Genomic DNA, 27,577 nt, shown 5'->3' on the forward strand with positions numbered 1-27,577 from the left:
TACTGCAGTGAAAAAGGCATATTTTTAAGAAAAATTGCCAGTGGGATTAAATACGTACATGTGTATTCTGTGTAATATTTCGTTGTTGGATCTCTTCGTCATTGTAGTAATGGTACATTTTCAAAGTTTGTATTCCGCTAAAACCATTTCCTTTTTCATACAAAGATGCTATGTTTGTAAAACTGTTACAGCTTATAATTATTTACGATGTGGAATATGTATAACTTTGAAATTGTCTAACAGATGTTTTGTGAAAAAAAATGTAAATGTTTGCATTGAATTTGGATAATTTTTTCAGATAAATTTACAAGTCGGTTGTAAATCTTAAAATGATTAGCTAAGGTATATTGGTTTGTAGTTGCTTCTAGTGGTAAAGGTGTTGCATTAATATCTTGCCTAGGATGATCCTGTATCATTAATTTACAACTGTAATGCACCACTTGATTCTAAGTTATGTAGTTACTTATCTATCAGATGCAACTGTCCAAAGTACAAATGCACACATATACAGAGTATTGTAATTGTTACTATTTATTAATTGATAAACATTTAGTTTTAGCATACGCTATTCGGAAACAAATTATTTGGTCAAGGTGGGAAAAGGAAGTCAACAGTTTGACTTGGTCTGATCTACAGAGTAAAATATTTGGGGTTCAATTAACTCCTACAATGTACAATATGGTCCTTATTGGACTCATATAAAACTCTGTTAGAGTTGAGTGAACGCACAACATTTTACTCTATAGAATTGAGAGAAGTATGATTTTTTTTTTTGTCAGGAAAATACTACTGTAAAATAAATATTTTCTAGTTAAAAGTGGTGTCCCTTGAATAATTCTAGGATATATGTACCATACTACACTGACCAGAGTTGTACACATATACTCTCAGTGAGCACTTTATTAGGTAGACCTGTACACCAGCTTGTTAATGCAAATATTTAATCAACCAATCATGTTGCTGCAACTAAATGCATACAAGCATGCAGACATGGTCAAGAGATTCAGCTATTTTTCAGACCAAATGTTCAGAATGGGGAAGAAACGTGATCTAAGTAACTTTGTTGGTTACAGACAGGGTGGTTTGAGTATCTCGGCTGATCGGCTGATCTCCTGGGATCATGCACAACAGCCTCTAGAGTTTACAGAGAATGATATGCAAAAACCGAAAAACATCCAGTGAGCAGCAGTTCTTTCGGAAGAAACGCCTCGCTAATGAGAGAGGCCAGAGGAGAAGGGCCAGACTGGTCAAAGCTGACAGGAAGGTGCCGGTAATGCAAATCACCACATATTGCAACAGTGGTATGCAGAAGAGCACATCTGAACACACAAACACACCAAATCTAAGTGAATAGGCTACAGCAGCAAAAGAACAATAAGTTTTAAAAAAAACAAAAAGTCCTAATAATACCTAATAAATTGCTCACTGAGTGTAAGTTAGGAATACAAGAACAACACTAAAAGGACCTTGGCGAGGGCCACTTAATGGCTTTTATTTCCAAAAAATATTATGAGCTGAATAAAAGCAGGAGGGGACAGTGGGAAAGGTGTCTAAATCAGACATCACTAATAATTAGCATCAAATTGCCCAGAGGTACGGATTTACTTGTCTGAGTAATGGGCAGACTCTGACTGTCTGACTCAGAAAGTGCTTAGGCCTACATGTCTACACTTCTGGATTCTGGAATTAAATACTAACTGTGTTTACTCACACCATAATAATAATAGTTCCTTGGGTGATGGAAAGTTAAACATTTATACTGAACCTGGAAGACAATGCTAGCTGGTTTTGAAGGGCCCGAGGTGTCTGGATGAATTGGCACTCATGAGCAAACGCGAAATCATGTGTAGTGTTGACTGTTGCCAAACTGAGAGGAAGACAATACTTATGACAACTAGGCCTAGGTTTGAAAAAATAAATAATAATCACATATACCACATACGGGACGAGCTCTCATACGCCAAATGATCAATTTAAGATCAATCTTAGGCGAAAAAGCAATTTAAGGGTGAAATGTTCTTAAAGTAATGATTTGCGTTAGGCATCATTAAGTTCATTGACATGTTAAAATAATGATGTAATTGTGTTGTTTCATATAGATCAGTGAGAAACCTAATGCTTGGAAAGTGAACTTGAACATCATTGTATTCTTGTCTTCAAATTCCGCGTGTGTGTAATTTAACGAAGCACTGTAGTAAGCAGTCTACTCTTCGTGTAACAATATTTTTTTATGTAGTTAAACTGAAATGTATTAGCCGACCCGTTCGACTCCAAGATTTCATGTGTAAAACTTTTATTCTGTGTTATAAAACAAATGCGTTGGTTTGTATTGCAGCTATTTACAACATATACACAGCTAACTCGCCTACGAAGGAATAGGACAACTCTGCAAAAAGTCGTATGATGACATTTTTACGCACTGAAGACTGTGGTAGTACGACTTCTCCGCCAAATCCAGCGCGGAGACAAGAAGCTCTAGCTAGCTTTGACTAGCGAGTTCCGGGTCCTGTGACTTATCAGGTGGTTGTTGGGTAAGAATCAGGCGAGGAGAGAAAGTACTTACAATTGTACTGCGCTGTCTCTGGACAAGAGGGAAGCACATTTTCGGCTGCTTTCCCGTCTTGTATAAGTTGAAGAGGACTTGCTAAACTTTTTTTTTTTTTTTTTTTTTGGCTGCCGTCGCGGTGAGAGTTTTAACATGGCCGGGGGCTCAATATCGGACTGTAAAGAGTACTTATTCAAAGTTTGGTGATTGAGAATTAGTGTGGGGAAAACTAGCATTATTAAGCGGTATGTTCACCAGTTATTTTCCCAGCACTATCGAGCAACGATTGGGGTTGATTTCGCGTTAAAAGTGATCAATTGGGACAGCAAGACCTTGGTGCGATTACAACTGTGGGATATAGCAGGTAAGAAACTTGTATGATTCGACAGTCCATTAACGCGTGGCCTATACATGAAAACACAGCATGTCAATAAGCTACAGATCTTTTCCCAATAAACCGTTTTGTTATTTTCATAACTTGATGTGCAGTGATGCAGCTTTGTAACGTATGAAAGCAACGCCGGCGCTTGATGCACAATAACTTGTGCTGAGACCGACTGCCGAAACATCCTGTCAGTGGTTGCTGCAAAACTCTGATAATTGCAATTTGGTGCTTTTATATGATTTCATTTCTAACTTTAATTGAACATTGCGACGCATTTCAGCCATTTATTACGAAAATGTTCCTTGTCAATTCGCGTGAGGTATGTCATCGATTGAAATATAGGCAATGGTCTGTCTATGATTTATACAGAAAGGAACTCTCTTACATAACATGGCCTACGTGTGGAATCATATTCATCATCCATCCAACAATATATCTTTCTTTGCTGTTGTGTTCAAACACTGTGAGCGCATGTTGTATGCGATCGAGCTCTGAGGATTATTTAGTCCCGTTTGTTTTCGCGACAGATCGGTTTGTTTGCTGAAATTCAGCCAAAACTTTTGGAGGGGGAAGTGAATACAGACCAAGCCCACATATTTACAGTACTGCCTCACCGCGCGAAACCGGGGTTTCACGGCGATTGAGAGTGCATGAGGCGCTACATCGTGCTCGCAATTTTACGGCATTCCAACTAATCAGCGGTGCAATCTGCGGGCGAACGCGTTGCAAAAGCGACTCGCAAATTGTTACGTTTGTCGTCTTCTTACCAAGTATAGTGAGGCTATCAGTGGTTTTGGTGATTTAGATATCTCCTGGCGGGCCTCGGTCTGTGGTGTCACGCAGATATCTCGAGGAGATGGTCTTTTTTTTCTCACTGACGGGCGAGTGGGGGGGTGGGGGGGTGTAGCCGCCAGACAACTAGAGAGCGGCGACATTGATGTACGACTTCGTGTGCCGCTTGTAGCCGCAATGTTTCGATGACGAGGCTGGCCCCTGCCCCGTCATTACATAGTGCTCGTGGTTTGGTCGTCATGTCAACATGCGTTTTGACGTTACATTCATCAGCATGCTTTATGAAATCGAAAATGCCATTGTGTTATTCATACGCTGAGGGGGGAAACGATGTTGCTGCAGTTTTGTAGAACTTAAACGTATGTTTGAGCAGGAGGTTACTTGGTATTGCTTTTTATGTGCACTTTACATGGGGAAATTAGTATTTTTTCGGATGCTGTTGGCCTTCGCCGTCCGCATAGTTCTGCAGAGGTGCGGTTACACGCCAAAAGGGTTTTCATGAATGGGCGCATTGAGTATTGTCTTTGTGTCCCGTGCGTAGCAACATACTAAGATAGTTGAGCAACCCAGAACCACGTTCAGAATGCAGAAGAAAAAAAGGGGGGGGGGGGGTTTGGCAGTGGGATTTTAATTCGAGTGAAAAGGGACATGTGACAGCAATGAATATTGCCAGCAAAACAATGGTTGACTACTTCAGCGAGATGCAGCAACAGGAAGCCCAGGGTGTTGCATTCTGACAGTCCTCTAGTAACTAAAAGCCACGGCCTATCGCGCTGACACAACTCAGAATGATGTATTTATTCACTTTAGTTATTTGTGTGTCTGCTCTACCATGTCACTGTAAAACCCACACTTCGGCTGAATAAGAACAATGGATCTTCGCATGTTTATTAACTATTAATTATTAACCCTGTGTGTTTGCGATGTGTCCTTTCGCGCGGAGCAACGCGTTGACGTACGTGTTCATGTCTTGAAACGTGACTAAACAAAACGGGTTACTCTGTTGTCCCACAGTAACGCACACGGGAGATTAGTTCAGCCAGGCGGCGGAGTGAGTGAAATTTAAGGAAAGTGGAGAGTGTGTAGGTTGAAAGCTGTCAGGTGAATGCAGGTAACGGCGTCATAGCAGTGGAACTGGGAGAACTGAGCGGTGGTGTGTTCCCCGTGGCACAGCAACGCCAACGTGCAAATTACTTTAGTCATACGGCTGTCATTACTCCAAAGCCTTAAGCTAAATGGAGGCAAAGGACAGGAAACGGTAGCGTGGGGGGAAAGGCTGTCGCATCCGTATATCATTCTGATCATGTGAGATGCCGTTTTTGACGGAAAAACTGCTTCCAGTCAGTGATGCATAAGTAGGCCTTGGAGTTCAATTGTTGCCCTTTGAAGAGTAGGATTTTGGAATGTCTTCTTGTATGAAAATTCCAAGTACGTTTTGTAGAACTCCCACTGCTTTCAGCTACCAGTCGTGACTGTGACATCAGCATTAGAATGTTCAGTTAAGAACACTCTCATCACATTGTGATCTCACACCTTTAACGGGTTAAACCCAGAACGGTTGTGGGGGCTGGGGGAGATTTGATTTTTTATCTTCATGGCAACGGAGAACGTTTTTCCTTTTTTATTTTTATTTTTTCTTCCTTGGCTTGTCTTGCGTCTCATAATGATGACAGTTGTGAATGGGATGATAGTCATTTGGGCCCCGCTAAATTGTGTTTGTTAAAAGTCAGGGCGGCCTCCCTCCTGGCTTAAAATAGCAGCGTTTCATTGGCCCTTGTCTGAGAGCAGGATGAGATGATTACAGCAGTGGTGTAAGCCAGGGCCTTGTGCCAGGGATTTCTGTGCCTTGAAGGAATGCTATCTCACTGGTTCCCTTTTAGTGGAGCTGGAGGGAGGGGGGGGGGTGGCATTACTGCCACGCCCCACCCACTATTTTTCAGAGGGGGTATTTGATTTGGCGGTTCGTGTATATTCCTCAGGAATTTGACCTATAGGAGTTGCAGGTTCAAGTCCAGTTCCCCCCCTCCCTCCTCCTTGACCAATTTTTTTTTTTAAGGAGGGGGTATTGGATTTGGCGGTTCATGGATATTGCTCAGGAATTTGACCTATAGGAGTTGCAGGTTCAAGTCCAGTTTCACCTTTGAGCATTGTTCCAGCCTGAGGCACAGGCATGAGTTGAGCAGAGGGGGGTGCGCATGCATATCCTAGTAGATTAGCCGGCTGCTGTTAACAGCCCTGGCGGAGGTAAAGCACCGTAATGGCAGAGAATGCCATAGAGTTACGGAAAGGGTCGGAAAACCGGCGTTCCTGCGCGGAAATGCGAGCGGCTCCGAGCGGCTCGTGTGATTGGCCGCGGGGAGCGCGAAACGGAGGCACTGCTGCACGGCTGACTATTCCGCTACTTATTCCGTCTTGGACAGTTTCCATGGAAACCCGCCCACAGATAATATCTTGATTAAGGCTATATAAAAATAAAAAAAACAGAGGAAGGTGCGAGGGCTTTTCGATAAAGATTTCATCTGGAGCAAATCTTAACGAGGCTGTCTGGAAGTGCGACTCCTACCTTAACAAGGCGGCCTTAGCTTGGCTCTTCAAACTTCATTGCTTCTTTTAAAAAAAAAACAAAAAAAACACCCCCCCTCCCCCCTCCTCCCCGGCCAGTTCTGTCCTCACAGACGCTGAGTTTTACAAGCAGGTGACAGAGTAAGATCACGACCGTGTTAAAGGGTCGCAGTCGTGTTGTTATGTGTGTGTGTGAAGTGGTCTGGCAGTGGTGTGAAGCACAATGAGAGATGGGCAGGCGGACGGACGGATGGATGGGGGGGGGGGGGGGGCGGTGTAGTTACTGAACTGAGATGAACAGAAGGCCCAACCAGATGCTTCCTTGATAGCCCCATAGCGTCAGCTGCATACCCTCAACCCGTCAGCCACTTGTCATGCTGAACCTCTATTGGCTGAGAAGGTTTCCTGGAGCATTCCAGTGGCAATGCTGTCCACCTTCTATCGTATGCGGTCAACATTCTAACACATCGGTGATTGAAGAAACGTGTCATTTGTCAAGCATACTCCATCGTACACACACTGACTGCATGCATACTCCATCGTACACACTCTGACTGCATGCATACTCCATCGTACACACTCTGACTGCATGCATACTTCATTGTACACACGCTGACTGTATGCATACTTCATTGTACACACGCTGACTGCATGCATACTCCATCGTACACACGCTGACTGCATGCATACTCCATCGTACACATGCTGACTGCATGCATACTTCATCGTACACACGCTGACTGCATGCATACTCCATCGTACACACGCTGACTGCATGCATACTCCATCGTACACACGCTGACTGCATGCATACTCCATCGTACACACGCTGACTGCATGCATACTCCATTGTACACACGCTGACTGCATGCATACTCCATCGTACACACGCTGACTGCATGCATACTCCCTCGTACATACGCTGACTGCCAGTGTTCTAGAACTCAATTCAATTGCCAGCAGTGATTGTGACATCAGCATTAGAACGTTCAGTTAGGAACAGTCTAATCTAAGGGTTAAGAGCAAGGCCAGGGGTATAACTCAGTCTTCAGGTTCTCCCTAATTTTCTCCCACTTCCTTTGTCGAGGACAGCGTCTCGGGGTCTGGCGCGTTCCTAATTGGCCTGTCTGGTATCGGGTGCCTTTCACACGGTGCGTAAGCAGGCTGACTGGGGAAACGGCAGTTCCGTCCATGGCGTGTCTTTAAAACGAGCGGGGCTTTAATCCGGAGGAGAGCCCTGCTGTAGCCGGTGAAAGATGGTGTGTTATGCAGAGTTGTGCTTCATTAGCCGGCAGGAGCAGAATCAGTGGGGGTGTCCTGGGTCCAGTGGGGCCTCCTGAGACCCCAGGTATAGACGTAGGCCTAATTCATGAAAAATATTTTAAGTATGATATATAATCATAATTTATTATTTAACTGACACTTTTATCCAAAGCGACTTACAGTTGATTAGAGCAAGCAGGGGACAATCCTCCCCTCTGGAGCAATGCAGGGTTAAGGGCCTTTCTCAAAGGCCCAACAGCTGTGTGGATCTTGTCATGGCTACACTGGGGCTTGAACCACCAGCATTCCGGGTCCCAGTCATGTACCTTAGGTGTTTGCAGGTAAAAACATGAATACATCCTGGATTAATGTGTGGCGTTTCTAAAAGCGAAAGTACTGTAAGTGGCACAGCAGCCAAGCAGCCAAATGTGGTCAAGAACAGCTATGAATAGTTACACAGCAAACATCTCACCCGCACGATCTAGATTTGCATCTGTGTCTGAAGGCTGTTTCCCCGCCCTCGGTGTGTGGAAGGTTCTGATTGACGTTTCTTGCGGTGTTTACATTTCAACTAGTCGAGCCTTTGGCATGACATTAATGCAACGGCTGCCAAGTCACGTGACTCTCGCGGTTTTCCCCCCCGAACGTGTTGAACGTTAGCGCTACCCATGCTAGCAGGTGACTGTGTCGTCCTGTTTATCATTACGGGTCATGGTAACCAATCCGTGGTTGGAATGCAGGTGTTGCTGCATTCTTGTGTTCGCGTTCCTCTGAAATCAAACGACATTGCATTTAACAGATGCTTATACTGTACTTCCCCCTTGGGTCTTTCAGTGCACTTATGGGGCGGCATGTATCGTAGTGGTTAAGGTCAATTACTGGGACACGCAAGGTTGTTTGTTCTAATTCCGGTGTAGCCACAATCAGATCCGTACAGCTGTTGGGCCCTTGAGCAAGGCCCTTAACCCATCCGCACAGCCGTTGGGCCCTTGAGCAAGGCCCTTAACCCTGCACTGCTCCAGGGGAGGATTGTCTCCTGCTTAGTCTAATCAACTGTACGTCGCTCCGGATAAGAGCGTCTGCCAAATGCCATTACTGTAAATGTAATCCCTGGTTATGGGTATGCACTTTGTTGTACGTCACCCTGGATAACTGTGTCTGCCAGATGCCTATAATGTAATATAAGGCTCTTATTCAGAGACTTACAAAGGTAGTGTCATAGTGTCCATTTATACCGCTGGATATACTGTACCCCAGATTAAGTACCGTGCCCAAGGGAACAACAGCAGGGATTTTACCTGGGATTTGAACCTGCAACCTTTTGGTTACGGGGCCCAGTTACTGAACCATGATAACTGTACTGATACTGAATTAAACTGAATTAATATGATGTACCAAAGTCTCCCATGAGCGGAAATGTTTCATAACACTCTCAATAACTGTGAATCTCCCCTGAGCACAGTCGACCAGGTCTCCGTGCGTCTCGGTTTTTGGCTGAACTGTAACGGTTGTCCGTGGTCCTACCATAAGCAGCGTTCTGAAGAGCTTAGTTAATTAAGGCCTCTGATTAAAATGTGATTCAACAGTAGACTCTTCTTAACCTGACATTTTACAGGGAAGAGGAGAGCTGGCTAAGCACACAACTGAAAGAAGAGTTTTTTTAAAAGCAGCACATTTATTTGGGGTTTTGCCGCCCCATACCCCTGGGTATGTGAAACAAGTAACAAGAAATAGTGACAAAACTGGCCTTCTGCCATTACTTATCAGCCCCTGGCAGAGCGTTTGGCTGGAATAGGACCCAAAAGGCAGCAATGGCAAAAGGATTTAAAAGCCACAGAACCTCCCAGACACACACACACACACCACACACACACACACACACACACACTTTCTACGTGTGTGCTTCCTCGTTTAAACATCCTTCCTCAAAAGTTCTGCTGGGTGTTCACTACATGTGGTGTAAAGGGGGCTTTTCTTGAGAATTTGTTTCTAATTTTACCAAAATGAATTTCTCCACTTTTTGTGCCAGGGGTGATATTTGAAAATGAAGAACTTTTTCTTATCAGCATTTCACACGACCAGTAAAATTTTTTTTTTTTTTTAATGAATGTGCACCACACTAAACGCAACAAGCTTAACCTTCCAGTCCAGTGAAATGAGAAAATGCAACAACCCTGTATATCTTTTTTTACGTGTTTTACCCCATTCTCAAGTCGAGTTTTACCCATTCTCAACCCGCGTTGAGATCGCTCAGTGAATGGTGTCCTCAGTTCACGGCCAACAGTGAATGAACCCTGGGTTAAACCCTGGCTAAATGCCATGCCCAGCCCTCGACCTCAGCCACTAGGCTACAGAACAGACTGCGAACTGCTGGTTTTCCACCATCCCTTCACACCTGACTCTCAGGTAAAGGGAGGGTGGAGAACCAGCAGTTCTCAGCCCTCAAGGACTGTGAGTTGCTGATCCCTGATCTACTGTATACTAGATGGCGAAATGTAGACGCCATTTTTGTATGCTTTTGTACCAAAACAAAAACAATAAAGCAAACATACAAGTTTGGGTTGCATGTAGGTAGCATGTAGTCTTTCTCACAGAAATAAAACACGGCTCTGCCCAGTCGGCTTGCTGGAGCACGCGTCTCCACCCTTCTCTCTCCGTCCGCCTGACGGAGAGTCTGAGCCGGGCTCTGAGGTCCTTTCACTCTGATGGGCTGGAGACTTGTTGGTTACCTGGGTGTAAAACAGCTCCACAAATCACCGTGGTAACGCGATTGCTAAAAGAAAAAGAGGGAATTAATGTGTGGCTTGGAGGAGAACACAGTCGGAGCACGGTCGATGTGACTGTGCGAGGCGGGGTTTGTATCGCCGGTGGGGGGCTGTGGAGTGTTCACAGGAGTGAATTCCTTTTGCCGCGACTGAGATCTCATGCCTTTTCTCAGCAGCTACACTTCACGCTTAACCGCCAATGATGCAACCGAAGGCGGGCACCCGAGATGAAATAGACGCGTCGAAGAAGACGGTGTTCATTTTGGAAACCGTGATTGTGATTGTTGTTAAATCCCCAGGCTAGTGTGCAGGTGTTTAGGGGCTCCATCAGTGGGATGGTGAGCTTTGTGTGCAGGTTTTTATGATGGAGCGCAGAAGCACAGAACGTTCTCCATCAGTGGGATGGTGAGCTTTGTCCTTCCCACCCATGGAATTTCAATACATTGCCTGGAAGACATTTTTTTTTTGTCTGAACAATATCTACAAACCAAACTGAATAATTTATGCAGCTGCTTCAGTCATCAGTGTTAATGCTGTGCTCTACCCGTACTTAATCACGTTATCCGGTTTGTTTCAATAAAGAAATTAAAAGGAAACTTATTTCACTGACAAAATATGGTCTTGTTGGACTACATATTTTATATAATGTGGAGAAACTTGAGACGTAGTAGTTTTTTTTTCCTGTCAAACTCATCAAATTAAGGTTGAGTAGGATTAAGATCATCCTTCTAGAACCCTCGGGGCAAGTGTGGCCAAGATGGAAGGTATGGAATGCCAGCACTGTTCTGGAACATAAACAATAAAAGATTAAAAACTCCCCAAAATATCATTTCATGAGGCCTCAAGAACAGCCTCCAGAATGAATGAATTACATTACATTATTGACATTTTGGCAAACGCTCTTATCCAGAGCGACGTACAGTTGATTAGACTAAGCAGGAGACAATCCTCCCCTGGAGCAATGCAGGGCTAAGGGCCTTGCTCAAGGGCCCAGCGGCTGTGCGGATCTGATTGTGGCTACACCGGGATTAGAACCACCGACCTTGCGTGTCCCAGTCATTTACCTTAACCACTACGCTACAGGCCGCCCTTGAATTAAAGTCACGCCCTCACAGAAATCGAATGTAGTGCAATATAATGATAGTACATGCATTATCAAGGCACTTGACAATAAAAAAATATAACCATTATTGCCACTTTGATGGGTCTAGGTGGCAGTTCTCTCTGTAACTATCAGCCTGTTGTGTCAGGTGCTACTGTCAGAACTTCTAAAAATAGAAGAGAACACTGCAGGCTGGATTTAGGTTTTTCTCCCAAAATGTAAGGAGTGCTTCTCTGTGGTGCAGAGAAGACAACAGCTGTCACTCAAAATAAAAAATAAAAAAAAGTGATTTCAGATTTCTCTATGTACCCAACCCAGCTGAAAATGAACAGAAGCGCACAAAGTTTTAAGCTCTAAACTGCCAGGAAAAATACAGCATTGTTGTTTTTTTTGGTTTTTGAAAAGAGGTCAAACGCAGAGGACAGAACGTGGCGGGGACTGGTGTTCCATAATTTCTCCGCTTTGTGTTCCGTTTCCCTGTTGTGGTGACCGCTGTTTAGTGGGGGGCTGCGATGTTCAGTCTGAGCTTCTCTCTTTGTGTTACCACAAACACTCTTCCAAGACGGACAGCTGAAAAATGGACTACAGGTAAATGCAATGCCGTTTTTCAGGTTAGGCTTGTACTGGACTACGCTGCCCAACCCTGTTCCTGGAGATCTACCGTCCTGTAGATTTTCACTCCAACCCGACAAAGCACCTCATTCACCAGTTAGAGATCTTGTTGCGCTGCTAATTAGTAGAATCGGGTGTGCCAAACGATGGTTGGTATGAACGGCTGATCTCCGGGATCGGGGTTGAGCGGCCCTGCACTCGACCGAGCTGATAGCGGCCCCTCTGCATCTGTGTATTGTTCGTTCGAACACCTGGTATCTCTGGTGTGCCGTAATTATTAAACTGCGACGGATTGGAAGCTTGGAGGGACTGCAGCTCAGCATGGGGAGGCTGTAACATACTAGTCTCCGAGAAGCAATGTAATCCGCTGCTTTCAATTAAATACGTTGTTTAATTGGTTCTTTGTTCACGTGTAAGGCTAATTGTGGTCCCCCTGCCGAAATGAGTTCCACGTTAAGCTGTATTGTCATTATCTTAAAGCAGCCAGACTAGGCAGTTTGCTGCTATCTGTGGTGGTACTGTGGTGTTAGCTCGTATGACAAGCACAGGACACAGGAAAAGTGAATGCAGACTTGTCCTCTTTTTAACGATTGAAATGCACACAATGGAACCCCATAACCTCATAACCATGGAAATGGGTCTTGTGATTACATGGTTGGGTGGCTCCATGTTTATGGAGAAAAATAAAACATTTATTTCAGTGCAACATCAGTAACAGGTTTTATGTGGTTTGAGGTATAAAAGTTGTATGTATGTATGTCCTCGTCTCCAAGAGACAGAATTTGGTCATACGCACAGCTATCTGTGAGCGTTAGTATGTAGTCATGATCTATATTTTCTTCTTAAGTAACGGAAATCAGTCAACAGGTACGTGTACAAAACAAAAAGGGGGGAATCCAGTGCAAAACAACATTTCGCTAATTGAACAGATGAAGGCGTAGCTGATTCATTCCCTCTGAGTGTCTGACCGGAGCGATCTCTGTACGGGGATATCAGCAGCGAAAGTGCCCATTTTGAGTCTGAGGCACGAGCACTGCGGTGGAAGGTTAGCCTACTTTGCAACCAGATCAAGTTCAATAATATCGGGTGAAGTGCTGTAAACAGCATATTCAATTTAGCGAAACAGAAGTGTTCTTTCGGCTGGAAGTAGGGCAAGCACTGCTGCTGCTACAGACGAGGAACAGCGAAAATAAAATGGGTTCTTTTTTTAAGCATTCAGCTTTCCAGCAAAAAGGTTTTCACTTGGAAAGTTGGAAGGCTCTGGCCAATGGATTAAAATCAGTTGAACTCCCTTCCAACTTCAACTAGAAAGTAAGATGTAACTATCCCACCGGATTTTTTCAGTGAGCAAGTCGGAAAAAAAAAAAAGTCTAATAAATACCTAATAAAGTACTCACTGAGTGTACATCACAATAGTCATAAAAGCAAAGTACAAGATGGTAAAAGTTCAAGATGGTAAAACATGAAGCCCCTAGACAGTAAATGGAAAGAGCACTTCTCATCTGTGAGTTTTGAATAACGGAGACGATCTCGGGATGATTGGTGTCTTTTTTTTGGTTCAGTTTTTTTTTTCTCCGCTGATGTGAACGTCTTCTTATCAGAGTAGCGGTCTGTGATTAGCCGTGGCGCTCCGGTATCTGACTCTGAAAGGCCTTGAAATGTAAACATGTTAGCGTCGAGCATCAGCTTCACATGTAAGCACAGCGCTATGGACATAGAGGCTCCTGTTTGGCATCTCTGAAAGATTTCATTTTCAGACTCGAGTGCTTGGATTCATTTTGGTCTCCTCATCAGCAGTGATTTGACTCCTCCTCACCGAGTCTGTGGGTCTAAAACAGCGGTCCTCACCCCTGGTCCTGGAGAGCCACATTGTGTGCTTTTGTTTTTCTTTTCACCTTAGTATCAGCCAAAATTCAGACCCAAGAAACCAGGTGAGGTGAGTTAACTGTGTAATTAACTGCTTTCATTGATCAATTGAAGTACTGAGTAACAACAAAAGCCAGCACACCCTGTGGCTCTCCAGGACCAGGAGTTGTGAGCTCTCCAGTATCACTGGTCTAAAGTCTTGTTTAAGGCTACTGTAGCCTTGTGGCAGGGGTACATGACTGGGAAGCAGAAGGTTGGTGGTTGAAGGCCCTGTGTAGCCACAATATGATCCGCACAGCCGTTGGGCCCTTGAGCAAGGCCTGCATTGCTCCGGGGGGGATTGTCCCCTGCTTAGTCTAATCAACTGTAAGTCACTTTGGATAAAAGCATCAGATAAATAACGGTAATATAATGTAAATCTGTGTGGAATGGCATTGTTGTCAAGAAGAGGAGCAGGACGCCTTGGAATAAAAACAGCGGTTAAACAACAAATGATTCAGTAACATTGTCTATGTGTTAGTGTTAGTTTTACACCTGCAGAGAAGCATAACGCAGCGCTCTCCTCCGTGCTTCTGAAGGTCAGGAGCGGTTCGGCAACATGACGCGGGTGTACTACAAGGAGGCTGTGGGGGCGTTCGTGGTCTTCGACGTGACGCGGGGCTCCACCTTCGAGGCGGTGTCCAAGTGGAAGCACGACCTGGACAGCAAGGTGAAGCTGGCCAACGGGAGCCCCATCCCCTCCATCCTGCTGGCCAACAAGTGCGACCAGAAGAAGGAGACCCCCAGCAGCAACACGCTCATGGACAACTTCTGCAAGGAGGCCGGCTTCCTGGGCTGGTTCGAGACCTCTGCCAAGGTGAGGGACCGGATCTTTCTCGCCGCTGATTGAATCGTACATTGAGTGTATCGAGACTGCGATGCCAATAGAGACCATTGGGGGACAGATTCCATCACACAGGGCAGCGTGTTCACTCAATGCTCATGTTCGTTTGTGTCCTTGGTCACATGATGGTCACATGGCTGGTCACGTGACCACGGCGGATGAACCAGTGATCAACCCTGGAGCCGTTGCCAAACAAAGATTTCACTTCAGGGCATTTTTAAAAACATCTACGTTTGTCTTTATGCCTGGGGGAAAGATTTGGGCCTCTGAAAACTGAATGGAATAAAAAAAAATAATAATAGTGTAGCATAGAATGAACATCAGTACATTCATTCTGTGTATAAATGTTCATTATTTGCTGTCAAACATTCTGCACAAACAGTCCAATAGGCTTTTTGAGCAAAACCACCTTCTGGACTTTTGAATTGGAAAATTTAATTGACTTGAATTCTGCTGGCAGAACGAGGGGGCTAAAATTGATATTAGCTGAAAGAAATATAGATAATCTTTTTATTTTATTGTTTTGCACAGATTTTGTGAGTTAGCTTGCCAGGTAATGCCGTAGACGGAGAGGCCCATAAAGTATTCAGGTCCAGGCTTGGTGCAGCACTGTTACCCAGAATGGCCTGCTCCTCACTTTCGGACAATGTGGTGCATTAATAGTTTTTTTTTGTCCTCCATTTTAAAACCTTGTACCCGTGCACGCAGCCTTGCAGAAACCGTTCAGGCTTAATGTGAACTCTTAATCAGCTCAGGACGAGAGAAAGAGGGAGATCATGCAGGAGAACAGGACACGAACCGCCCGTATTAGAGTACATTTTTAAAATAACTGAAATTCCTCGTGGCATTATGGGTAATTCCACGCTCTCGTGGCCCGCTCAGTGCGGGGTGATTATGACGTTCGATAGCGCCGTTCGGCGTAGTACTCCAGCGCTCCAGTTTACACAACTGTGGCGGCGTGTGGATCGTTGTGTCAAGTTTCGTTCATTAATCCTCGGTAATATTTGACATCGAACACAATTGTATTGCGAATTCTGTAAATAAAACCGCAATCCGTAAGCCTTCTGGAGAGCTAAATGCCGCGGAAAAATGTTAAATAATCCTAATCTGTCAAAATCGGCTCTGATTGTATGCACTTCATTAATTTCACGGGTAAATTGAGGCATCAGCCGCATTACAGACATCGACCTGACACAACTCAGAGCACTGTTAGCGTTTACAACAATTGAACGGGGAGAATGTTTCTTTAAGATTAATTTTTTTTAGACAAACTTAAACCCGGCAAGAGAAGTACACACTTTCAAATTTGAACCATTGAATGTTTGTGTTGTTCTGCAAAACTGCTGAAGGGCAGGCTGGGCTGAGGCCTTCTGTTCCCGTGCCTCTCTTTAAAAGCGCATTAAAACGTCTCTCACTCCATAATGGCAATTTCCCCCGAAGAAGTGCATGCTGGGAGTTTGTGCTCTGTGAGAAACTGGGTCAGATGAGCTTCAACTGTCATGTGGAAGGACTGAAACGTCACTGTTCCCACACGAGTCCATAGGTCGCTGTGTGTCCTTGCCCATCCCCTCTCTGTGGTGAATAATTGCTTTCCTTAGGTATTCTGTCAATGTTTATTTTCTACTGGAAAAAAAAAAAGAAAGAAAAAAAAGTTGCAATTTTCATTTTCCCCCGTTACCTTAGCGATGGCTAAGTTCAGAGGAGGGTCACGTCTCCAATACGGTGGGCTGTCAGAGCGCTTGAAGTGATGGGGGGAAATGAATTTCTCAGCTGAGGCGGGAGAGGTTTTCGGAGGTTTTAAGGTCCAGAAAAGGGAAGTTTAACGGGTGATGTCTCTCTACAGAAAGCTGTGAAAAAGATCCGTTTCCCTTCCCCTCGACTAGAAGCATTTTATGTCACTTTACTGTAATGTCTGGTTCACCTTCTGGTATACGTGCGTTACAGTACATTACTGGCGGATGATGTTATCCAGAGTGACTCCATTTTACATAGTACCCGTGTACACAGCTGGAGATTCAAAGGCAGTGTCCTACCTGAAAATCAAGTCTGCAACCTTTAGGTTACAAGCACAGTTCCCTCGCCATTATACTAATTCTAACCCTACCCTTAACCCTAAATCTCCAGGGGCTTAACCCATGTTCTCTCTGTCACTTTTACTTCCTTCTGGCATGTTCTCCCAGGGGGTCTTTCACAAAGAGAAGCACGTTCTCACTGGACCACCCCTAGTTGCGTTATTTATTTATTCATTTTTTAATGAATGAAAATGTTTCTCTTCCAACCGAAATCACCAGGATTGTGAGCAACCGGACCCAGCTGATTTTCACCCAGCCAGCGTCGCCAGATTCCCCCACAGACTGCATCACCAGGCTCTCGCACATACCCGCAGACATCAGCAGATTTCCACACAGTCAGGGGCACCAGGCGCCCCGGGGTTCCTGGTGCGAGCGCTTCCACAAACAGACGGACGCGTCCGCTGAATTGAGCTGCTGTTAAAGTGTATGTTTGGGTGCTCTGTTTGCAAATACATAAGTCATTTTGTTGCACGCTGGCTATGTGTAGCTATGTAGTTGCCGTGGGATCTATCTTGACACGAGAAGCTAAAGGCTCGTTTATAGTCTGGCGCAAGAGTGTCACCACGACCGGCAATGTGCAATGGTATCGTAGCAATCTGTGCTTTTTACTCTGGGTGACTGGAGTGCGTTTTTTTCCTAAGGACAACGACCACAGTCTACATCAGGTGACAGTAGAGTGTTCATGAAGGTTGTGCTATTGCAGTCGAGCGGCACTCCATTGCTGGACTCTAAACTGGCACTTTGAAGCTTCCAAACATTATTCAGTCAGTCTTGAGGGAAGACGCTCCTCATCCCGGAATGTTGTTAGTTGTTTGCAAAAGCTCCTTGCTGGCTGATATCAAATCATTTGTTTGGATTTACGGTTTCCTGCTGGTGGTGCAAAGTTTTGTTGAGTGGACAGGGAGTTCCCTGAGTACCATCCATCTCAGATTTGTTTTAGGATTAAAAATGGCAGTGGATCGGACTGAATAAAAAAATAGCTATCTGAGCCCTACAAAAATAGATATCTGAGCCCTACAGAAATAATAAAAACCTGTTTGGCATCCACACTTGTGGCTTTGTTTATGCATCATTTTGAGTGTTTCGCACGGTCACTTCCTGAAATGAAATCGAATTGTTTTTTTTCGGGGAGGTTGTACACCTACACACTCGTACGCAGAGTAGAGGGCTCTCGTTAAAACGCGGTACGAGGGCCATAAGGCGCGTCTCGGAAAGGGGGCAGCTGAGCATCGGCGAAATGAAAGCACTGCCGATGTCGAAGTCCAAGAGGGGGTAGATTGTGCCATTCAAGTGAAGTTCGTGTGGATTGCGAGGGTACAATTTAAACTTGACAGGGCAACTTGACCCTGATTCATGCACTGCTAGAATGTGTATCTTAACAAGTGTTTTAGTCTTGTAATGATGCTTCAACTCTTATTTCTGCCTCTGAAGTAGAAAACATTGGCTTGTTTTAAAGTGACTGTACAGGTCACTTAGCCCCGGGGTGCAAGGGCCGGACCATTTCAGGATTTTGAGGCAACTTCTGCTGTTCGTTATTTGATTAGCTCAATCATACTGTATCTCGATCATTTATAGCAGCAGCAGCTACAGGCACAGACTGCAGGTGTGTCCTGAAGATTTCACTGTGATCCAGTACAGGAGTGAACCAGTGTAAATCTATGGAGCTGTCAGAAAACTAAAATGAAGGTAATGGAACGAAAACCAGCACGCGGAATGGCCCTCCAGGACCGGAGTTTAGCCCCCCCCCCCTGTCCTCGACTCTGATTGGCTGCTGCTTGGATTCCCGCTCCGCGGTCTCGATGGCGTCACTCGAGGAGTAAAGCGTTTGTGTCACATGACGCTGTGCTCTGGTGACGACCCTCGTTCGGTTTTTCTCCGTGCCAGTGGCAGTGTTAAAGCTCCACGCACGTCCCCGAAAATCTGCTCCCGTAAATCCACCCTATACCCCCCTCCCTTCACACTGACAAACACCACTGCCTGACCGCTGACAAGTTCATTTTTTATTTTTTTCTTAGTTGTCTGATTGCTTGCTTCACAGTGATAGTCAGTAGTTAGCATGGGTAACTGGAACAGATAGGGGTACAATTGGCATCCAAATTGGGAGAAAATGTGGGGAAATCTGAAACGGAAACAAATAAGAAAAGAAGAAATGTCAGCTGAGCCAGAGGAGTCTTTCGCTTCCTCTCTTCTCCCAAAATGGTGGCACGCTCCCAGCCCCCCCGGGCCTGACTCACTGCTCTAAAGCGCACAGGGCAGCTCTCCGCGGAAGAGAGAGTGCCCGCGGCGGCCAGGAGAACACAGCCCTATTGTCTTTACCGCGCCGGTGAACAGGGCAGCGGGCGGGCGGGCGGGAGTGTGTGAAAACACAGCGCGCTAATTCCTCTCAGCTCCTTTAACCACACTGCCTGTGCATTCAGCTCCACTGAGTCTGAACCCAGCTCCACTGAGTCCTACGAGTGAGTCTAAACCCAGCTCCACTGAGTCCCACAAGTGAGTCTGAACCCAGCTCCAGTGAGTCTAAACCCAGCTCCACTGAGTCCCACAAGTGAGTCTGAACCCAGCTCCACTGAGTCCCACGAGTGAGTCTGAACCCAGCTCCACTGAGTCTAAACCCAGCTCCACTGAGTCCTACGAGTGAGTCTGAACCCAGCTCCAGTGAGTCTAAACCCAGCTCCACTGAGTCCCAAGAGTGAATCTGAACCCGGCTCTACTGAGTCCCAAGAGTGAGTCTGAACCCAGCGCCACTGAGTCCCAAGAGTGAGTCTGAACCCAGCTCCAGTGAGTCTAAACCCAGCTCCACTGAGTCCCAAGAGTGAATCTGAACCCGGCTCTACTGAGTCCCACAAGTGAGTCTGAACCCAGCTCCACTGAGTCCCACAAGTGAGTCTGAACCCAGCTCCACTGAGTCCCACAAGTGAGTCTGAACCCAGCTCCACTGAGTCCCACGAGTGAGTCTGAACCCAGCTCCAGTGAGTCTAAACCCAGCTCCACTGAATCCCAAGAGTGAGTCTGAACCCAGCCCTACTGAGTCCCAAGAGTGAGTCTGAACCCAGCTCCACTGAGTCCCACAAGTGAGTCTGAACCCAGCTCCAGTGAGTCTAAACCCAGCTCCACTGAGTCCTACGAGTGAGTCTGAACCCAGCTCCACTGAATCCCAAGAGTGAGTCTGAACCCAGCTCCACTGAGTCCCAAGAGTGAGTCTGAACCCAGCTCCACTGAGTCCCAAGAGTGAGTCTGAACCCAGCTCCACTGAGTCCCAAGAGTGAGTCTGAACCCAGCTCCACTGAGTCTAAACCCAGCTCCACTGAGTCCCAAGAGTGAGTCTGAACCCAGCTCCACTGAGTCCCAAGAGTGAGTCTGAACCCAGCTCCACTGAGTCCCAAGAGTGAGCCTGAACCCAGCTCCACTGAGTCTAAACCCAGCTCCACTGAGTCCCAAGAGTGAGTCTGAACCCAGCTCCACTGAGTCCCAAGAGTGAGTCTGAACCCAGCTCCACTGAGTCCCAAGAGTGAGTCTGAACCCAGCTCCACTGAGTCTAAACCCAGCTCCACTGAGTCCCAAGAGTGAGTCTGAACCCAGCTCCACTGAGTCCCAAGAGTGAGTCTGAACCCAGCTCCACTGAGTCCCAAGAGTGAGTCTGAACCCAGCTCCACTGAGTCCCAAGAGTGAGTCTGAACCCAGCTCCACTGAGTCTAAACCCAGCTCCACTGAGTCCCAAGAGTGAGTCTGAACCCAGCTCCACTGATTCCCACGAGTGAGTCTGAATCCTTTCAGTCCCACGAGTGCCATATGGCCCTCTCGACCTTATACCCTTTCAGCCAGTCATGCAGTGACTGCTAAACTATTGTTTTGAGCCCCTGTTATAAAACCCTACTAAATTTTCGCAACCAAAGCCAAAACCCTCTGGGATTTGGGTGAAGCCACTTCATATTGGGCTTGGGATTGAAAGGGCTAAAAATATATTTCACTCTATTAGCAGAATGAACCTGAAAACGGCTTATCAGCTGAAAGAAAACACGTTACTACTCTCTCTTATCGATCTATTATCCTCCTTAGTTAGTTTGTGCTTTAAAGCTGTTCATTTCAAAGAGGCCTTCAAAATGAATGGGAGCGAATGGGAACGGGACACCCGGGAGATAACGGCAATGCCATTAACGGTCTGCAGGGACACGCTGATGTAGGCGGTGTTCACTCTGTTACTAAGATAGACATAATAAATTATAACAAATTGTTATTTAGCTGATGCTTTTACCCAAAGCAGGGGACAACCCCCCCCCCCCAATGTGGGGTTAAGGGCCTTGTTCGAGGGCCAATCTTATTGTGGCTACACTGGGCTTGAACCACCAGTCTTCTAGGTGCCTGTGATGTACTTTAGCCGCTAGGCTACAGGCTACCCCGGTGTATCCCCTGTGTATCCCCTGTGTATCCCCTGTGTATCCCCTGTGTATCCCCTGTGTATCCCCTGTGTATCCCCTGTGTATCTCCCGTGTATCTCCCGTGTAACTTTCAGGCTGCATAAGCTTCAGTGCACTCAATTACTTGTGTTGCACTAAAGTGAAATATCCCTTTAACCCGATCTGTTCCTGCCCGAGGAAGAACTGCTCATTTCGTCCCCCTGTCGATGTCGACATCAGTCGACCGGACCAATCGGGTGCGGGCGAGTCGTCGAGTCGTCCGATTGCGAAAGGCCTCGGTTCTGGGTTTCCTCTCGAAAAAGCGTCGCGTCGTGTTGTCGTTGCGTCACCGTGGAAACCGCAGAGGGGAAGAACGCTGTTGACCGCGTTTCCATCGCATGAAAGGCGGAGCATAACCTGACGTGACCGGCAGAAGAAGTGGCGACTTCGTCACAGACAGAGGCCGTGAAGACGAGCTGAATTCAGAGTTCACTTTTTCCTCAAATTAATCAGCGCTTCATAAACATACGAACACGTCTTAAAGTTCCCAAAAACTCCAAAATTGTAATGCTTGTGTATTTACACACCAAAGCTTTCAGTGCATTTCCTGGAAAACAAGATTTTTCCAGATTTGATGTCATTGTGTACCAGCGGGCGTGTATTTCGATCAAATGTATGTACATTTTCCACCTTCATCATCATCATCATAATTATCAACACCACCATAATCATCATAAGTATCAACACCACCACCATCATCATCATAAGTATCAACACCACCATCATCACCATAATTATCAACACCATCATCATCATCATAATTATCAACACCACCATCATCATCATAATTATCAACACCACCATCATCATCATCATAATTATCAACACCACCATCATCATCATAATTATCAACACCACCATCATCACCACCATCATCACCATAATTATCAACACCATCATCATCATCATAATTATCAACTCCATCATCATCACCATAATTATCAACACCATCATCATCATCATAATTATCAACACCATCATCGTCATCATAAATATCAACACCACCATCATCACCATAAGTATCAACACCACCATCATCACCATAATTATCAACACCACCATCATCATCATAATTATCAACACCATCATCATCACCATAATTATCAACACCACCGTTATCATCATAATTATCAACACCATCATTATCATCATAAGTATCAACACCACCATCATCATCATAATTATCAACACCACCATCATCACCATAATTATCAACACCACCATCATCATCGTCATCATAAATAATCAAGGTTCTGCCGTCCTCTCAGAACCCTCCAGGACCCGGTCGGGAGGAAAACAGAGAGATACAATGTCCACAATCTCAGCTTGTACCCATCCTGCTGGGGCGTTTCATTTCTTTATTTATTTACTATTTAAAGGAGAGCGATCAGTCTGCCGTCCTGTAGCTCTCAGCTTCACTCTGGGTGAAGTCAGAGACAGAGACGGACTGACCGTACAGAGGGTACCGTGGTGGGGGATTCATGTTGGACTTGAACCACCAACCTTCCAGGTCCCATCATGCACTTTAGCCTCTACGCTACAGGCTGTTCCCCCCAGCTGGGTCCTGACTGCTGTTTTAAAAACCCCTCTGTGTAAGGGCAGTAGGGAGTAGTGTAACCTAGTGCCTAAGGTACATGACTGAGACCCGGTAGGTTGGTGGTTCAAGCCCCATTGTAGCGACAATAAGATCTGTGCAGCAATGTTGACCTCACATTGCTCCTAGGGGGGGGGGGATTGTCCCCTGCTTAGTCTTATCAACTGTAAGTCCCTTAGGATAAAAGCGTCGGCTAAATAGCGGTGATGTACTGTAAAATGGCGGCGTTGTCTCATGTCTCTGGTGTCAGGAAGAGGATCAGGATGGCCTGGGCTGAACTCCTGCCTCCCTCCTCTCTGACTTCGCTCCTTATCGACTTTCTGTGAAGAACCATTTTTTTAGGTCCCCATAGAGATGCAGCAGCTGTGCATAACTATACAAGGAAGTGCTTTCTGTGTTTTTTTTTGTTTTTTTTCCCTTTTTCTTTTTTAAAAGTAATTTTTCTGCATTTGTCTCCTGAACTCTGCGATCGATTCTCGTCGGCGTGAGAACAAAGGCTCGCGCTCTGCGAGATGTTTCTGAGAGAGAGACGTCTGGCGGAGCTCGTTATTCCGTGTGCGAATCCCGCCGCGGTGTCGCCCGCGAACGGGAGGAACGCTGAGCGGAGGAGCGCCGGCGGGCCTTCTGCGTGAACCCCGGCCTCCGCACGCTGCGTTTACACACCCTACCACCCCGTTTACGCCCCCTACTGCTGCGTTTACGCACCCTACCGCTGCGTTTACGCACCCTACCGCTGCGTTTACGGACCCTACCGCTGCGTTTACGCACCCTACCGCTGCGTTTACGCCCCCTACTGCCCCGTTTACGCCCCCTACCGCTGCGTTTACACACCCTACCGCTGCGTTTACGCACCCCTACCACTGCGTTTACGCCCCCTATTGCCCTGTTTACGCCCCCTACCGCTGCGTTTACGCCCCCTACCGCTGCGTTTACGCCCCCTACCGCTGCGTTTACACACCCTACCACCCCGTTTACGCCCCCTACCGCTGCGTTTACGCCCCCTACCTCTGCGTTTACGCCCCCTACCTCTGCGTTTACGCCCCCTACCGCTGCGTTTACGCCCCCTACCGCTGCGTTTACGCCCCCTACCTCTGCGTTTACGCCCCCTACCGCTGCGTTTACGCCCCCTACCGCTGCGTTTACGCCCCCTACCGCTGCGTTTACGCACCCTACTGCCCCGTTTACGCCCCCCTACTGCCCCGTTTACGCCCCCTACCGCTGCGTTTACGCCCCCCTACCGCTGTGTTTACGCCCCCTACCGCTGCGTTTACGCACCCCTACCGCTGTGTTTACGCCCCCTACCTCTGCGTTTACGCCCCCTACCGCTGTGTTTACGCCCCCTACCTCTGCGTTTACGCCCCCTACCGCTGCGTTTACGCACCCCTACCGCTGCGTTTACGCCCCCTACTGCCCCGTTTACGCCCCCTACCGCTGCGTTTACGCCCCCCTACCGCTGTGTTTACGCCCCCTACCTCTGCGTTTACGCACCCCTACCGCTGTGTTTACACCCCCTACCGTCCTGTTTACGGACCCTACTGCTGCATTTACGCCCCCTACCGCCCTGTTTACGCCCCCCTACTGCTGCGTTTACACCCCCTACTGCTACGTTTACGCCCCCTACCGCCCCGTTTACGCCCCCCTACCGCTGCGTTTACACACCCTACCGCCCCGTTTACGCCCCCTACCCCTGCGTTTACACCCCCTACCGCTGCGTTTACGCCCCCTACCACCCCGTTTACGCACCCTACCGCTGTGTTTACACACCCTACCGCCCCGTTTACACACCCTACCGCCCCGTTTACACACCCTACCGCCCCGTTCACACACTACCGCCCCGTCTCCAGAGTGTCCCCCCCACAGGGGGAGTGTGCAACCAACCGCCCACCCACAAGTGTTCATATACCAGGCTACGACCCCCCCATCGAGCCTCGTGTGGACTGTAATGAGTCAAAAACGGAAAAATATATGGAACTATTCCACTCTTAAGTCCAAGACTCAATTTTACATTTTCTTTAATAGACATTGAATTGAGGTATATATTTGAGTATGTTTATGTTTATATATAGGTATCTACACACTGTTTTGTTTTGGAGTGGGGGAGTTTTGCACCCTGTGCTCTGGGTTACTGTGTGATAAATGCACGCAATATTAATATTCAGCAAACACTGATTTTGAATGTTATTTTCTGAAATTAATTCCGCGAGAAGTTGTTTGCCAGATATCTCTTGTGTTTCTCAGTTGTCTTCTCATAATTCAGTGTTGTGCCACATTCTTCAGAGTTTTTTTGGAATGTTTTTTTGCAAAATTCCAAGTGTTCTAGAACATTATTTTCAATTATCAGGCATGATTGTGACATCAGCACTAGAATGTTCAGTTATATAATGTTCTCATCACATATCTTTGATCTCACACCTTAAAGACCTGTTTGTAGTCCAGCGACGGAGTGTCGCTCGACAGAAATCGCAGAACGTTCACAAACATTCTATTGTCACCCGACTGTAGACTGTGGTCGTTGTCCTTAGCAAAAGATATACACACACTCCGGTCGGCCAGAGTATAAGCTAAATGTCGCTGTGATTCAACAATCGCCGGACTATAAACTGACTTTAAAGAGTTAACGTGTGCGTGTGTGTGTGGTCTCTCCCAGGAGAACATCAACGTGGACGAGGCGGCCAAGTTCCTGGTGGAGAACATCCTGCTGAACGACAAGGGCCTGCCATACGAGGAGAGCAACGGCGACAAGATCAAGCTGGACCGGGACACCGTGGCGGCCGAAACCAAGTCGGGGTGCTGCTAGCCCCGGGGAGCGGGGGGGGGGGGGTCAGCCGCCCCCCTGGAAGCTCGCACCTTCCCTGGACTGGGCTCCGAGACCAGTGCCCGGCCCGCCAGCCTTGTTCCGGAAAGTTCTCTGAAGGAGAAGTTGCTAATAGCCTGCCCTGCTATTAGTCTCTTTCCATAACTCATTCTGGGGCACTGTGGTTGACCTTTTCACCATGTCTACAATGTATGAAGTGTTTGGGGGTTTTTTTGGGGGGGAGGGGGATTCAATTTTTCGGTTTGAAGGGCATCAAAGAACATCCCAGAGCACTTTTTTTTTCGGCCAGAGCAGAAGTACCACAAAACCCCCAAAAAAACAAATTCTCTTTTCTTTTTTTTCTTTTTTTAATGGAAGGGTTTTCACTTTTTACTGCAGTGCTGGAGGGGTCTGAATCGTCCCTCTAACTGTGTTTATGAAACTCAGATATAGGGTGTCCCAAGCTGCTCTTTTTAACCAAGATAATCCACTAAATGCATGCCTGTGTCACATGGTCATACTAACCTCAGTGACCCTAAAGGAATGATAAGAAAAAAAGGTTTCCTATGTTGTTCACAGTTTGAGAGTACCACTTAGCGTTAATTTTGAGATATTATTCATGTATGTTCCATAAGAGCATACATCCCATGACATCCAGACAACACTAATATACTCTCAGTGAGCACTTTATTAGGTATTTCAGTGAGACTTATTGGTCTTCTGCTGCTGTAGCCTATCAGCAAACGTTTTTACACATTTTGTGTTCAGAGATGCTCTTCTGCATACCACTGTTGTAATGCCTGGTTATTTGCATTACTGTCACCTTCCTGTCAGCTTCGACCAGTCTGGCCCTTCTCCTCTGACCTCTCATTAACAACTATTTCTCGCCTGCAAAATTGCTGCTCACTGGATGTTTTTTGTTTTTCACACCATTCTCTGCGACTCTAGAGACTGTTGTGCATGAAAATCCCAGGCAGTTTCTGAGATACTGAAACAACCCTGTCTGGCACCAACAATCATTCCATGGTCAAAGTCACTTAGATCACATTTCTTCCCAATTCTGACATTTGGTCTGAACAACAGCTGAACCTCTGGACCACATCTGCATGCTTTTATTTATTTAGTTGCTGCCACACAATTGGCTGATTAAATATTTCCATTAACAAGCTGGTGTACAGGTCTACCTAATAAAGTGCTCACTGAGTGGACATCTAATAAAGAATTTGGTGGGATAGTTCCATCTCACAGTTTTATTTCCTGTTTGAGGTCTGAAGGTGTTTAACTGATTTTTAATCCATTGGCCAGAGCCTTCAAAGTTTACAAGTGAAAACCTTCTTTTGGAGGGAAAAACCTAAAGATTTTTAATTGAGGCTCTTGTATTTCAGGGGTAGTCTCTGTATTTTCTAATTTAGTTTTGTCTGGTAACAGTAAATATTTTTATATGGTATTGGCTTTCGCCATTTCATATTTCTACTGTTATTTTGTTTGATACCACTGGGAAAAATAGTACCCTGCTGTTTTTATGAGATACCCTATGTAAATCTTTCTATTACTCTGTTGAGACAAATCTAACATTAAGTGGTATTAGAACTGGATGTATTGTGTTGCTATTAGTCAGAATAATTATTCCAAAAATGTGATTTGTGATACTGTTGTATTGATTCATATGAATGTGACTGCACTGTAGGTTCAGCATGGCATTGATTAGACAATAAATATATTTATGCTTGCACAAATTATGGAAACACTGTGCTTAAAGAAGAGGTTTAGTACTCTTAAGACGTCTATCTGTTCCCTTTCTTCTGTTATTGTTTCTGAGAGCGATTTTAGCCTATAAAAATGTATTCAAAACTGAATTAGTTTGACCACGTGTGGTAACATCATTGCA

General features: G+C 46.0%; 1 protein-coding gene across 1 annotated transcript; it reads left to right on the forward strand.

Moving 5' to 3' along the window:
• Window positions 1-2,698: 2,698 nt before the first annotated feature.
• rab32a (RAB32a, member RAS oncogene family) lies at window positions 2,699-27,329 on the forward strand. The gene is given in 3 exon segments (XM_061244141.1): window positions 2,699-2,909; window positions 14,471-14,748; window positions 25,543-27,329. Coding segments are annotated over 3 exon segments (639 nt in total). The 3' UTR covers window positions 25,693-27,329.
• Window positions 27,330-27,577: the final 248 nt, after the last annotated feature.

Source organism: Conger conger, chromosome 5 (assembly GCF_963514075.1).
Source record: "Conger conger chromosome 5, fConCon1.1, whole genome shotgun sequence".
Taxonomy (NCBI): Eukaryota; Metazoa; Chordata; class Actinopteri; order Anguilliformes; family Congridae; genus Conger; species Conger conger.